Raw genomic sequence first — 14,732 nt, 5'->3', positions numbered from 1 at the left:
TCCAACTCTATGATTCTATGATTCTAATACCCTGCGGGCAGCATCTCTGTGTAAGATTTGGAGAGACTCCCTGCCTTCAGTCCTGGAAAGCTGCTGCCAGCCAGTGTAGACAATACTGAGCTAGCTGGACCCAGTGGTCTGACTCGTGCCAGAGGTGTCTGCAAACCTGACACAAATATCTCTCTGCCGGCGCCCAACCCCCGTTTCCCAGAGTTTTCGACCTTTTTTAAGGGGGGGGCACTTCGGTCCAGCTTGTTTACATCGCGTGGTTCGACGCGCACTCGGCACTGCACGTAGGAGGTGCCCGGATCGCAGCCCAGGTGGCCTCCCACGAAGCCTCCCTCTAAGCGCCCGGTGCCCCTTAACGGCCCCCGTCTGGGGGAGTCTGCGCCACAGGAGGGCCAGCAAGCAGATCAGGTGGCCTGCCAGCTGTGCCATCCTTGCTCGGCGCCAGGATCGCATAGGGCGCTTCCCTGCTCTGCTCGCAGATTCCCTTGCAGATTGCTGTGCATTTGTAGCAGTGACCAGAGGAGGGATGACTGCAGGGAGAAGAAATGCCACAGTGCATCTGCTGCAGCACAACTGGATGCCTTCGTCTGCCCCAGCTGCAACAAAACATGTCTCTCTCCTGCATCAGTCTCTCCAGCCACAGCAGGAGCTATAACTCTCCAGTGGGTTGACTTCACCCCTGAAGGTGCACTCTGTTGTTGTCTCCTGAGACAGACAGATGCCAACCAACTGAACCATTCACCCTCTGTGCCCTGCCCAATGTGCATATGTGCCCTGGGCACCAGCAAACTGTGCTACGCCACTGCCCTTCACACAAACACATCCCAAATTGAGAGGACTGCCCCTTGCAAAGTTGATGGACATTGCAATTCAAACGTTTTGTGTGCAAAGTTTCTTGTGATCGATTATGCACCCCGCCTATATTTTATTCAAGTGAGCACCCCTGCTGGCCAGCCACTGCTGCTAGCCCGAGTAGGCAATCCCAGGGCTTGTTTCCAAGGCGCAAGAGCTCCCTCTCCTGACAAAAGGGGTCCCGGCTGGTAGTTTCCACACTGAATAGGGGCAGAGCTCCAGGCAGACGGGTTTCTATCCTTAGGTCCTTGCTTTGGACTGCAATAACTTCGGGGGAGACAATATACAGCCTTGCCGTACTCCTTGACGTATACAACCTTGATGGCAGAAAGTGAAGAGGAATTAAAGAACCTTTTAATGAGGGTGAAAGAGGAGAGCGCAAAATATGGTCTGAAGCTCAACATCAAAAAAACGAAGATCATGGCCACTGGGCCCATCACCTCCTGGCAAATAGAAGGGGAAGAAATGGAGGCAGTGAGAGATTTTACTTTCTTGGGCTCCATGATCAGTGCAGATGGTGACAGCAGTCACGAAATTAAAAGACGCCTGCTCCTTGGGAGAAAGGCGATGGCAAACCTAGACAACATCTTAAAAAGCAGAGACATCACCTTACCAACAAAGGTCCATATGGTAAAAGCCATGGTTTTCCCAGTAGTGATGTATGGAAGCTGGACCATAAAGAAGGCTGATCGCCGAAGAATTTATGCTTTTGAATTATGGTGCTGGAGGAGACTCTTGAGAGTCCCATGGACTGCAAGAAGATCAAACCACTCCATTCTGAAGGAAATCAGCCCTGAGCGCTCACTGGAAGGACAGATCGTGAAGCTGAGGCTCCAATACTTTGGCCACCTCATGAGAAGAGAAGACTCCCTGGAAAAGACCCTGATGTTGGGAAAGATGAAGAGCACAAGGAGAAGGAGACTACAGAGAATGAGATGGTTGGATAGTGTTCTTGAAGCTACCAGCATGAGTTTGATCAAACTGCGGGAGGCAGTGGAGGACAGAAGTGCCTGGCGTGCTCTGGTCCATGGGGTCACGAAGAGGCGGACACGACTAAACGACTAAACAACAACTTCGGGGGCAGCTGCTTGTTCACAGGTGGCGCTGTTCTGGCAACTTCGTCGCCCCCCCCCCCAAGCTGTCGGGAGTCGCGACGGGTGGCGGCGTGGGAACCGCTGGCAGGATGCTAATCCCGGCTCATCTGCCCGGCGGAGAGCGTCCGGCTCCCGCGCACGCATTTCAATGGGTCTACTCTGAGGAGCACCCAAAGCCCTCGCGCCTGACCCTGGAGAAGGAGGGGGCTGCTGTTGCGCGGAGGCTTTTCCGGCTAGGAAAGCGCTTTCCCCTCCGCCTGGGGGGGGGGGGATCCCCGGCGCCCCTCCCCGCCTTCAAGGCGGCTTCGTCGGAGGCGCGGCGATCTCCGCCCCGAGGAGCGCGCGGCGTCGGGCGGCTGGGCTGGGCTGAGCTGAGCGGGTGGGGGCGCCGCCGTCTCGCTTCAGGCGCCGCCGCCGCCGGGAAAGGAGCGAGGCGGACGCGCGGGCGGCTCCGGGTGCCTCCTCGATGCGCCCCGGCGGGGAGGGGAGCGGCGGCCGCCATGGGGTCGTGCGTGACCAAAGGTGAGCCCCTCCGCCGCCGCGCCGCCCAAGGTCAAGGGGGAGAGGGGCTCCCTTCCTCCGCAGGGGCGCCCGCCGGGGACGACTTAGCAGAGCCGCCGCCCTTGGGGACGGGGAGGGAGGGCGAGAAGGGTCTGCGCCTCTCCCTCCCCATCCCCGGGACGCCCGGACTGGAGGGGGCGGCGGCTGGGGAGGGGGCGCGCTGGGCTCAGCTAATCCGCCCCCCACCCGCTTCTTGTCGCGCTTCCTTCCGCGCGGCTGCTCAGCAGCGGAGGGACCAGAATCGCGCCCGGCGGGGGGAGCCTGTTGTTATTTTCCTCACCGCCCCTCCCTTCGCAGTCGCTGGGAAGGGAGACGCTTGGGAAGGACCTGAGGTGCGGCAGGTCCTGGGTTCGGATTCTGCCTCCCCGTCAAGGCCTCTGGAGAGACGTGGGAGGGGGGCAGCCAGTGGGCTGGAGAACACGTGGACTGGTAGGAAACAGGACCCCTGCTGCCCCTTCCCCTCAACCATAGCTGTCAACTTTTCCCTTTTCTTGCAAGGAATCCTATTCGGAATAAGGAAATTTCCCTTTAAAAAAGGGAAAACGTTGACACCTATGCCCCCAACCCAGAGCAGCAGCAGCAGCTGGGACCCACGGGCTCCCTCCAAATCCGGAGACACGCCCCCACATCCATTGCCAGCCCCACTAGCCTTCCTGTTGCTGCCAGCTGAGATGGCTAAATGGGGCCTCCACACCCAGCAGCAGTCTACCAGCTGCTACCAACTGTGGCACAGCCACAGTTGTGGGTTTCTAGGGAGGCACCTGCTTGGTCTTTCCAGAGAAGGAGGAAACTGGGCTAGGTGAGCCCACCATGGTCTGATCCAGCAGGGCTCTTGTTTGTATTTTACACATGCTCAGTAAAGGTAAAGGGACCCCTGACCGTTAGGTCCAGTCGTGGCCGACTCTGGGGTTGCGGCACTCATCTCACTTTATTGGCCGAGGGAGCCGACGTACAGCTTCTGGGTCATGTGGCCAGCATGACTAAGCCGCTTCTGGCAAACCAGAGCAGCGCACGGAAACGCCGTTTACCTTCCCGCCAGAGGGGTACCTATTTATCTACTTGCGCTTTGACGTGCTTTTGAACTGCTATGTTGGAAGGAGCTGGGACCAAGCAACAGGAGCTCACCCCACCCCACCCCCGTCTCGGGGATTCGCACTGCCGACCTTCCGATCTAGGGTGTGATTCAAGCTGGTACTGGGGATCAACTTAAGATGGGTACAAAGCAGATCCCTAGGAGCAAGAGGCCTCTTGGAGTGAGCAGCCGTGAGTGCCAGCTTTTGACTCACACAGAGACCTTCCCCAAGCGTGGGGGCTCTGCTGGTTTCTTAAGCAAGGGAGGAAACTTGCAAAGCAAGAGGAAGACTGTAAGCTCAGGGACTGCGCTTATAACATGGGAAGAAGGCCATGTAAATAGTGGCTTAACAGTGGGAGATGTTCAGAGCGGCAACAGGGCTTCTCTGTGTGCGATTCTGTGATTCCATCCCCTGCCGGCAGCCAATTTCAGCTTCTCTTGTTTGCACCAGACTGTCTGAGACTGTTGAGACAAAGGTGAGGAGAGACTGAGAAACGCAGGCCCTGGGGAGAGAGGGAAGATTCAGATCTCCCTTCCAAGAGGCACCTTTGGCAAACTGAGTGAGGTGGGGTCATGGCAGTGAAGGAAATAGCTGCTCTAGGCAAAGACTGGACGAAATGGAGCGAGCCCAGGCTCCTTTCTGCAGAGCAAAGGACTGAAACAAGCTCTGTTGGAAATCAGTGAGGACTAGAACCTTACATTTAGTGCAGAGGGGGCGTGATGGCGAAGATCCTCAGCTCCTCCAAGTTAAGGTGCAACAGAACAAGCCCAAAGGTCAAGCTTTGGCGTTGACTTACAGAGCCAGTCCTGGGCATATGAAGGCATAAAAAAGAAAGGTGCCTCTGAGCATGTGCAAAATGCCAACCTCCTCCTCCCTCCCTCCCTGACCACCACTGTGTCTCCTCTGTTTGGGATTAGTAGGTGGTGGGTCCTGGCAGGCACTACTCCACTCCCCTCGCGCCCCTTTAAAGGTGTCTGGTGGTTCCTGCTGGTTCTCAGTCACCACTTTTCTCCTGAAAGGAGCCCCCCACTAAAACGGGGGGGGGGGGGTTGATCCACGTAGGCGCCTTTCTGAATGCAAAAAGAGCAGCTGCGGAACAGAGCTTTTGGGTTTGTCCTGAGTCCCCCTGGCTCCCCGGCTCCCTGCTGGAAGATGCGTCATCCAAACCCATTTGAAGTGTGTTTATTTCATTGCCTCGGATGTGAGGTGACTCGAAAATTTAAGGAACAGGAGACCTGCTGGATCCAGCCAAAGGCCTCTGAGCCCAGCCTCCTGTCCTTGTGGCAGCCAACCAGAAGGAAGACGACCTGAGCATAACGCCAGCGCACTCCCAGCTTGCGATTCCTCGTATTCAGACTGCCGGATTAGGTCATAGCCATAACCTTTGGCAGCTGTAATCCTCCTCTGTGAATTTGTCTAATCCTCCCCCCTCAAAAAAGCCATCTAGTTTGGTGGTTATCATTGCTTCCTGCTGGGGTGAGTTCCATTGTTTAAATCTGTGCAGGGCATCCGTTTTATATGTACATTGGTACCTCGGTTTAAGTACTTAATTCGTTCCGGAGGTCCGTTCTTAACCTGAAGCACCACTTTAGCTAATGGGGCCTCCTGCTGCCGCCGCGCCACCAGAGCACAATTTCGGTTCTCATCCTGAAGCAAAGTTCTTAACCTGAGGTAACCTGAAGCGTATGTAACCCAAGGTACCACTGTATAATAATAATAATAATAATAATAATAATAATAATAATAATAATAATAATAATAATTTATTTATACCCCGCCCATCTGGCTGAGTTTCCCCAGCCACTCTGGGTGGTTCCCAATCGAGTGTTAAAAACAATACAGCATTAAATATTAAAAACTTCCCTAAACAGGGCTGCCTTGAGATGTCTTTTAAAGATAAGATAGCTGCTAATTTCCTTCACATATGAAGGGAGGGTGTTCCACAGGGCGGGCGCCACCACCGAGAAGGCCCTCTTGTCTGGTTCCCTGTAACCTCACTTCTCGCAATGAGGGAACCGCCAGAAGGCCCTCTGAATCTCCCACCTTCGCTTCGCTGAGTGATCCCACTGGGTCCAAATGTTATGAGAGAGGGAGGGGAAAAAACATTTATTTCTTTCTCAATACCAGGCATAATCTTATATGTTTCTATCATGATCCTAACTGGGGGGGGGGGGGTAGCAGAGGACGGGGGGGGGTAGAGGTCACAGCAGGACAGCCCTCTTCCCACCCAGGAGGCCTTTCTGCCTCCAGAAGCTCTGCTGATGGTTTCCTTCTGCTCCTTCTTCCAGATTTCCTCACAAGCGCCCACAAGGACCAGCCTGTTGTCACCCCTCAGCTGGAAAGCCCCCCTGTTGCCCCACAAGAGAGCCATGGCCTTTCCGATGCCCCAGAGAAGGAGGGCAGCGAGGTAACTGCTTTTGGCATGACCCATCTCTCTCCCTTGGCAATGGTGGTGGATCTGCAGAGCTCCTAGATTTCTGGTCTCCTGTGCCTGCACTGACTGGCAGCAGTGGCTCTCCGGGGTCTCAGGTGGCAGACAGTACCAGCCCTACCAGGAGATTCCAAGGACAGAACCCGGGCACCTTCTGCAAGCCAAGCAGGTGCTCTTCCTTTGAGACATAAGAAATGTCCTTATCCTGAGTCAGACCGTGGGATCCCATCTAGCTCAATATTGCCCACACGGACAGGCAGCGGCTTCTCTGTGGTTTCAGGCACAGGCAGTTTCCCCCCAGGAGATGCTTCCTGGGATTGAACCCAGGACCTTCTGCATGCCAAGCAGGTGCACTACCTCTGAGCTATGGCCATTCCTGGTACCAGAGATCCCAAAAGAGCCACTGCAAAACAGAACAGGCAGCAGTGGGCCAGGTGGGCAGATAACTTTCTCTCTTGCCTAAGGTGGCTTCCTCCACCCAAAAGCAGGTAATGCACCTGTCAGAATGAAACCCCCCTCTTTTCCCAGTCCTGCTCTTTCACTCCCCCCACTCCATCTGTTTTCTCTTCTTGCAGAAATGCTCCAAGCCCTCTGGCGGCCTCCTCTCCAGTGGAGACACCGGCTCCCCCAGCACCTACCACGTGACGGCCCTAGCCACCTCTTCCCTGGGGGGTAGGTACACCTGCTCTCCCCCTCGCACCCTTGGCTTCCAGAATTGCACCATGTGTTCTGCTTCTTCCAGGCTTTGGCCCTCCCTCTGTTTCCAAATGCGCTCTTCAGAACATCTCTGGAAAACTACTACTACTACTACTAATAATAATAATAATAATTTATTTATACTCCAGCCACTCTATGGGGCCTCCAACAAAATATTAAAATACAGTAATCCATCAAACATTAAAAGCTTCCCTAAACAGGGCTGCCTTCAGATGTCTTCTAAAAGTCTGGTAGTTGTTGTTCTCTTTGACATCTGGTGGGAGGGCGTTCCACAGGGAGGGTGCCACTACCAAGAAGGCCCTCCGTCTGGTTCCCTGTAACTTGGCTTCTCGCAGTGAGGGAACTGCCAGAAGGCCCTCGGAGCTGGACCTCAGTGTCCGGGCAGAACGATGGGGGTGGAGACTCTCCTTCAGATATACTGGACCGAGGCCGTTTAGGGCTTTAAAGGTCAGCACCAACACTTTGAATTGTGCTCGGAAATGTTCTGGGAGCCAACCCATAAGCAGGGCAAGACTTTAGCAAAACAATTCCACACGCATCCTTTGCCTGTGTCCCCAGCTCTGCTACTTTGGAGCAAGGTGTTTGCATTTAGCTGTCATGGCCAACGACTGTTCCTGAACCAATTCTCCAGGAATGGCATTGTCTCCTCTTTTATTTTATTTTTTAAAAGCAATCTTAAGTTTCCCATAGCTGCATTTCCATGCCAAGGAGTGCTTCACCTGTTGAATTTCTGGCTGCTAGCTGCTGTTCATAGGGGCCTGCTAGAAGCAGAGAGAGAAAATACCCACTTAAAGAGGCGTGTGTGGTTTGTGTTGAGAAAATGGTCCCAAGAGAACCAAAGGAGGACATGAGGAAACAGTTCCTGCTATGCTGGATCACAATATAATTGGCTCATTTGTGAAAGAGCTGGATGTCAACACTCCTGCCTTCTCAGGCCTGGGTAAGCACCAGCCCACAAAATAGAATAAAGGTAAAGGTCCAGTCGTGGCCGACTCTGGGGTTGCGGCGCTCATCTCGCTTTATTGGCAGAGGGAGCCGGTGTACAGCTTCCGGGTCATGTGGCCAGCATGACTAAGCCGCTTCTAGCGAACCAGAGCAGCACACGGAAATGCCGTTTAGCTTTCCGCCGCAGTGGTACCTATTTATCTACTTGCACTTTGACGTGCTTTCAAAATGCTGGTTGGCAGGAGCTTGGACTGAGCAACGGGAGCTCACCCCGTCGTGGGGATTCGAACCACCGACCTTCTGATCGGCAAGTCCTAGGCTCTGTGTTTCAACCCATAGCGCCACCTGTGTCCCTCACAAAATAGAACACTAGAATGCAAAAGGAGCAAAAACCGATCTGAATGTTCTGCCATTAAATGGTGCAGATTCTGAAACGTGTCGGGCATAGCCTGTAAATCCTGTTGCATAGCAGGTGGTTGTGTGAATCCCTGCGGGAGACCTGGGTAATTCCTTGCTCCCAGGTGCCCCTGTTGGGACTTTGGCATCTGGATTAAAAAGTCACCCAGCACCCTTTCCAAGGGGCCTGGACCACCGCTCCTTTTTTGCCTGCCACCACGGCAATCCCAGATTTGCAGACCCTGGCATCCTCTTGGCTCGCCCTCTCGCAGAGCAGCAGGGGGAGCAATGTGACCGAGTCTCTTTTGGTGCTGTTCTGAGTTCTGCTCCGTTTATTTCTGGCGGGTGCCAGCTTGACGAGGCAGGTGGGTTGCTAACCACAGAAAGGCACAGCTGAAATCTGCTGTTCTCCCTTGCAAGCAAAGATGTGTCGGGCCGAAGGAGACGCAGAACACAGTCATTTTCACCCAATACGCTTATTGCACTAGCCAAAGGCGATTCCTTGCAAGGTAGCAACCTACAAATATATGGTGGTTTTTATGATGTGTTTTTATCTTGCGTTTTTATGCTGTGAACCACCCCGAGAGGTACGGTGCGCAAAATAAATAAATGTATAGAACATACATTCATCATATAAACCAGGCATTAGTAATATGAGGAAAGCAAAATCGGAATTACCGGCAGTGAGCTCAGCTTCCGATTTAACCTTCCAATCTACAAAACAGTATTATTGTACGGGGCATTTGTTCCCATGGAAACCTTCCTGCGAGGCTCTCAGTGGGGCTGGCATAGATTCCGTCCCTCTGTTCCCAAGTGTGCTTATTGTGCCTCCTCCATCTTTGCTGCCCCCCCCCCCAGGCCTCGTCCAGAGCATCAAAGACCACGTCACCAAGCCCACAGCCATGGCCCGTGGCCGCGTGGCCCACCTCATCGAGTGGAAGGGCTGGAGCGCTCCGAGGACGGGCTGGGAGCAGGCCCTGACGGAGGAGGAGATCTACGCCGACCTCACCGATGAGCTGAAGGAGGCCTGGTTTGCAGCAGGTCAGCAGTGAGGCTGGGGCCTTGCAATCCCATAAAAGAGGTGCCAGCTTAAGAACCATGTTCAATTGATGGTGTCTGGGTGTGATGTCCCTGGGGCGCTGGGAAGTCCTGCACCTCTCCTCTGAAACTGCTCGTGAAGGCTGCTTGCATACACTTCAGAGTGCCATGGCGCTCACTGGAGGAACTGTAGCATGTCAAGGGGTGCTGGGAACTGTAGCTGTCTGTGAGGGATCTCCTCCCAGCTCTCAGCTCCCAGGATTCTTTGGGGGAAAGCCATGGCTGTTAAAAGTGGTGTTAAGAGCTCTTTAAATGCAAGGCACAAATGCCACCTTTTTCAAGCATCCCGGAAGAGGAAATTGCAGTAAATTTTGGCCGAGTCTTCCTCCTTATAATCCAGGCAGGAACCGGGTGGCATAGGGGGTCATACGCTGTGTCAGTCCCAGCTGCAAACCAGCCCTCAGCTTTGTTCCCAAGAAAGCCTGGACGTTCTAGATCAGGAGGGGTTCCCTTTTGGGGGGTGGGGAAGGTGCAATGGTTTATTTAGGCTAAGCCTGGCTTGCAGCTTCATTCTCCGAGACCTGCAAGGGTCCAGGCAGGGCTGGCATGGGCCAGCTGCTTCCCTCACATCTTCTGCCCTCTGCCTTCCCCTGCCCAGGTGTGGCAGAGCAGTTTGCCATCGCCGAAGCCACGCTGAGTGCCTGGTCCTCCCTGGACGAAGAGGAGCTGAATTATGGGGGGGATTCGCAGGAAGGCTCCCGGCTCCAAGGTAACTTCCAACCCACCTCTGGTTCTCCCCATTTTTGTATGTTGTTGTGGGGGGGGGGGTCATAGCAGACCCAATGAAATTAATGATGCTAAGTTAGTTACGTCTGTCAGCTTCAATGAGCATTGGGTCTCTGCATCCTTGAAGGCTTTTGTGAATCAGTTGCACCCAGTTATCCTTTGAGAATGCTATTGGTCCAGGTGACCCTTGCTCCCCCCCCCCATGCTCTTGATCTTCCCCTCCCCCCATCCCTCACCATTGGCCCTGGTAGCTGAGGAGAGTTGCACTCACAACATCATCTGTTGGGGGGGGGCACAGATTCCCCATCCCTGATACGCAGGAATCTGCCTTATATTGAGTCAGGCTACTGGTCCATCTAGATCAGTGTTGTCTACTCTGACTGGCAGCAATGGGTTCAAACCCTACCTAGAAATGCTGCTGACAGGGATTGAACCAGGGGCCTTCTGCATGCAAAGTAGCAGCTCTCTACCCCTGAGCTGCAGCCCCTTCCCCAAATTTAATTAATAATAATAATTTCTCCTCCTTCCAGACCTGAGAGGCCTCTATCTGCCGCCAGGGACCTTTCTCCTCACCCCGCAGGGCACAGGGAGCCCCTCCAACTTGGACAGCAGCCTCCCGGCCTTCTCCCTCTCCAGCTGCAAGTCCCCCTTCCCCACCGGCTGGAGCACCCCGATGGACAGCCTGGCGAAGGGCTTGCCCCAGGAAGCGGGGCAGGAGAGCCCCGTGGGGTCATTGTGGCTCCAGCGCAGCAGCACCTCCCTCCGATACGTTGACAGCAGCTCCCTCTCAGAGGACGAGGTGTTCTATAACTAGAGGACTCTGGAGGGAGGGCAGAGTCTGGGCTGGGGGGCTTGGGTCAAGGGTTCCACCGTCGCATCCGGCGGGCGTTCCTGAGCGTTCGAGGAGGTTCTTCAAATTGTGGCACCCTTGAGTGACATCTGCTTGCTCGAGCAAGGCCTGGAGGAGGTCACGACAGTTGAATCACTTCAATCATACGTTCCTCCTATGGGTGCACCCCCTCAACACCTCCCCCCCCAAAGCAGTTGTTGCTTTTTTGGTGGGTATAATCTCACTGCTAGGTAAAAGGTGAAGGGACCCCTGACCATTAGGTCCAGTCGTGGCCAACTCTGGGGTTATGGCGCTCATCTCGCTTTATTGGCCGAGGGAGCTGGCATACAGCTTCCGGGTCATGTGGCCAGCAGGACTAAGCCGCTTCTGGCAAACCAAGGCAGCGCCCGGAAACGCCGTTTACCCTCCCGCTGGAGCGGTACCTATTTATCTACTTGCACTTTGACGTGCTTTCGAACTGCTAGGTTGGCAGGAGCAGGGACCGAGCAACGGGAGCTCACCTCGTCGCGGGGATTTGATCCGCTGACTTTCTGATTAGCAAGTCCTAGGCTCTGTGGTTTAACCCACAGCGCCACCCGCGTCCCAATCTCACTGCTACAGCCCTTTTATTTAAACTGAACTTCCAGGGCCGCTCTGTTTACTAGCCCCAGGGTGCCTGGGTTTGGTAGGGGCAGCCAAGGAGGCCTCTGAAGATGGCGGCACGTAGGCAAAGGTGTTTTGGGCCGAGTGCCCCACTCCCATCTTCCCATGTCTGCGAGAGCCGCCAAATGGCCACCTTCCGTCTGCTTGCTTGGTTTGCAGAACGAGATCGGGGCAAACCCCCCTCGCTCTTTCCTCCAGGGGAGTCTGCTTGGCCGGCTGGGGGGAGATACCTGCTTTGAGGGACCTCGTTGCTCCTCCACCCTGCCCCACACACCCCAGCTCAGTGTGTATATTTGTAAATAATAAAAGAGATATTGCACAGAAATTGCCTCCATGTAGCCAGAGTGTACTAACTGCTGGAAAGAAGCTGAGAGCCCTGTTGCAACAAGGGGCAAGCTGGAACATGGGCAGAGGAAGGGGACCGAGATGACAGAGGGCAAGCCGTATGAGGAACAGTTGAAGGAGCTGGGTATGTTTGGCCTGGAAAAGAGGAGACTGAAAGGAGATATGAGAGCCATCTTCAAATATTTGAATGGCTGTCCCATGGAAGATGGAACAAGCTTGTCTTCAATGTCTTCAAAAAAGGAGATTCCGACGAAACACCAAGAAAAATTTTCTGATGGACAGTTTGGACAGTGGAATAGGCTCCCTTGGGAGGTTGTAGACTCTCCTTCCTTGGAGGTTTTTAAGCAGAGGTTGGATGGCCATCTGTCATGGATGCTTTAGCTGAGATTTCTGCATCATTGGGGGTTTGGGCTAGATGACCCTCAGGGGTCCCTTCCAACTCTCAATTCTATGAAGGAAGCAGGGACCAATTTATATGTGATTCTTTTGCACTTTAAGCTGTTCTTGCAGGAAATCGGCTCTGGACAGGCTTTGATTGCAAAGGAAATGTCACCATACAGCTCCCTCTTTCCCTTGCCCAGTGGTGGCGCTCCTAGGAGCAGGAGGTGGGCTTTTTTAAGACACCCCCCCCCAAAAAAATCACATTATTCTGTACCACCCTGAAAACCACTGAAACACCCCCCACACACCCCAGAATTTCAGGTGGTGAATTTGGGGGTCCCTTTCAACTCAGCCCAAATATTAGTACAAGCCTTCCTTCATATTGTAAAAAATAATAATAGGGTTTTATATTTTTCAGTTGTTTAAAGGTTTCAGTTGTTAAAGGTTTCAAGACGTGCCAAGAGCTTATGCTTCCATCCTGGACCTCCCCGTCCATCCCCATTTGCCACCAAAGGTGTGAAAATACATCTTTAATTTGCTCTTGACACCAGGTAACATTCAATCTCCTTCCATCGCGGTTTCGAATCCCGTCTGGTCCTCTGTGGTCTCTTCTCATTTTGCTGCTTTGGGATTTGCCAGGTCTTCGATGGCTTTCCTCACCTGAAGGAAAAAGAAGGAAGGAAGCTGAGAGCTGGATGGGAAGTGGGGTGGATGTTTTCACACTGCAAGCAGCTTGGAAGGGGTTTAACTGCCCTAGTTTCCTGCAACCCCTGATAAGGAACTGGGAACTCCTTCTTTAAGATACACTTATTCCTCCTGCCTTTCTCAGAAGCCTTCTGAGTGTGCTGTAAGCTGTTCTCCCACCAACAACCATACGAGATAGGTCAGGCTGAGAGCACGACTGGCCCAGAGTCACCCGGTGTGTTTTGCGGCTGAGGGCAGGAGGGGATTTGAATGCAGTTCTCCCCCTTCTGCAGCTCTCTGAGTTTAGGATCCAGCCCCATCCTCTCCCAATCTGCCCCGCTTTAGAGCGCCAGCCAGCTACCTCGTTCCTGGAGACAACGCCAACCACCTTCCCCAGTTGCGTGACAAAGGCTCTCTGAAGGTTCAGAAGCTCAAAAAGGTTGTGCACCTGTGGGGAGAAAAATGGGGAGGGGAGAGATGGGGGGAAGGTCAGGGTGGTGATGTGGGGTAAAGGTAAAGAGGAAAGGGACCCCTGACCATTAGGTCTAGTCGTGGCCGACTCTGGGGTTGCGGCGCTCATCTCGCTTTATTGGCCAAGGGAGCCGGCCTACAGCTTCCAGGTCATGTGGCCAGCATGACTAAGCCGCTTCTGGCGAACCAGAGCAGCGCACGGAAATGCCGTTTACCTTCCCGCCGGAGTGGTACCTATTTATCTACTTGCACTTTGACATGCTTTCAAAATGCTAGGTTGGCAGGAGCAGGGACCGAGCAACGGGAGCTCACCCCATTGCGGGGATTCGAACCACCGACTTTCTGATCGGCAAGCCCAAGAAGCTCAGTGGTTGAACCCACAGCGCCACCCGCGTCCCAGGATGTGGGGTAGCCCCTGCCTATAGCTCCTTTAACGAGGCTCATTGCATCTCGAAAAGCCAACCCATTTCCCTGGTGACAGCAGCATCTTGTGAGAAGCGTATGCACCACACACAGAGAATGCCCCCTTTCCTTCATTTTCACAGAACGGGGTGTGAGCACAGAGGTAGGATCCTGTTCCATCCTCTCAGGAACCCTGTGAGGTAGGCTGGAGGAAGGGCCCGACAGCCAAGAATACACAGCTGTGTGTTTTTTCCTTTTGCAAGAAGCAGCCCCACAAAGGCTGTGGCAGGAAAACTAGCGTTGGGAGGCAGGCAGAAAATGCTTCGCCTTTCCCATCCCCAAAGGATCTTTCTGTAATAAAAATTAAAAATCCCCTACTTCCACACACACCCCCTCTGCCCTGGCCTCCCCCCAAAGACCTAGGCAGGCCTTTCGCCCTGTTTCCCAGGGTGGGAAATGTGCCCCCGTGGTGCAGAACGCGAAGGCAGCAACAACAGCCCTCCCTGCCATTATTCTCCAGCAGGTGACATTTAGAGGTAGACTCCTCCTGGGCATGGAGGCTCCATTTCGCTGTAAACAAATAAAGGGGCGTTCCAGAGCCAAGGGCACTTCCTGCCACGCTTCACCTGATAACCCTCGCCTGTCTGCCGGCCATTTACCTGGTGTAGGGACATCCATGGGGAAAGCTGCAGGGTCACAGGGCTGATGGCACAGGATCCTTCCAAGGTCTGGGCAGATGGAGGCTGCAGGAGAGATTGGGGAGGAATAAAATCTTGCAGGGTGTGGCAATTGGGCGGTGTGGGGCACATGCAACTCTGGCTAAGCTGCATTGCAGAGAGGGTGCTGCCCCCCTCCTTCCACACACAGCAGAAGGCCTCTGGGGGCTTGTGACCCACCTCTTCCCCCTGTGCCTTGTGGGGCAAGCTGGCATCATCCTGGGTCTGGAGGAACTTGATCAGCTCAGATCTCTGGATCATCCCCAGCAACATGGCTGTCTCTGCGGGCGAGAGGTGGTGGAAAGAAAAGACCTTAAAGGGACTCGGCTGCAGGATCAG

The 14,732-nt window shown here is 54.1% G+C and overlaps 2 protein-coding genes across 9 annotated transcripts in view; one reads left to right on the top strand and one right to left on the bottom strand.

Annotated features, from left to right (window-relative positions):
- The first annotated feature begins 2,364 nt into the window (after nt 1–2,364).
- FAM131C (family with sequence similarity 131 member C) overlaps nt 2,365–14,732 on the top strand; it is a 57,994-nt gene continuing 45,626 nt past the window's right edge. For 2 of the 4 annotated variants that reach the window (XR_014528755.1, XR_014528756.1), the window contains exons 1-6: nt 2,365–2,477; nt 5,878–5,996; nt 6,596–6,692; nt 8,937–9,119; nt 9,775–9,885; nt 10,433–10,989. Coding sequence is in view for 1 of the 4 variants with exons in the window: in XM_083514738.1 (XP_083370864.1) it covers nt 2,456–2,477; nt 5,878–5,996; nt 6,596–6,692; nt 8,937–9,119; nt 9,775–9,885; nt 10,433–10,716 (816 nt within the window). In the remaining 3 variants the exon portion in view is untranslated. Of the gene's footprint in view, nt 2,478–5,877; nt 5,997–6,595; nt 6,693–8,936; nt 9,120–9,774; nt 9,886–10,432; nt 11,720–13,330; nt 14,309–14,732 lie in introns of those variants that run through there. The other 2 variants (XR_014528757.1, XM_083514738.1) reach the window with 2 other exon arrangements.
- The window catches only part of LOC310712056 (chloride channel protein ClC-Kb-like), a 42,738-nt gene continuing 40,508 nt past the window's right edge, over nt 12,503–14,732 (bottom strand). For all 5 annotated transcript variants that reach the window (XM_083514670.1, XM_083514669.1, XM_083514672.1 and 2 more), the window contains 4 exons: nt 14,574–14,674; nt 14,337–14,420; nt 13,166–13,252; nt 12,503–12,780 (listed from right to left, as the gene is read on the bottom strand). In XM_083514670.1, the coding sequence (XP_083370796.1) occupies nt 12,733–12,780; nt 13,166–13,252; nt 14,337–14,420; nt 14,574–14,674 (320 nt within the window). In that variant the 3' untranslated portion in view covers nt 12,503–12,732. The remainder of the gene's footprint in view (nt 12,781–13,165; nt 13,253–14,336; nt 14,421–14,573; nt 14,675–14,732) is intronic.

This window comes from Podarcis liolepis (genome assembly GCF_965112155.1).
Source record: "Podarcis liolepis genome assembly, chromosome: 7".
Lineage (NCBI taxonomy): Eukaryota > Metazoa > Chordata > Lepidosauria > Squamata > Lacertidae > Podarcis > Podarcis liolepis.
Note: the sequence above shows the minus strand (reverse complement) of the source record. Positions and strands in the feature narration are given on the sequence as shown.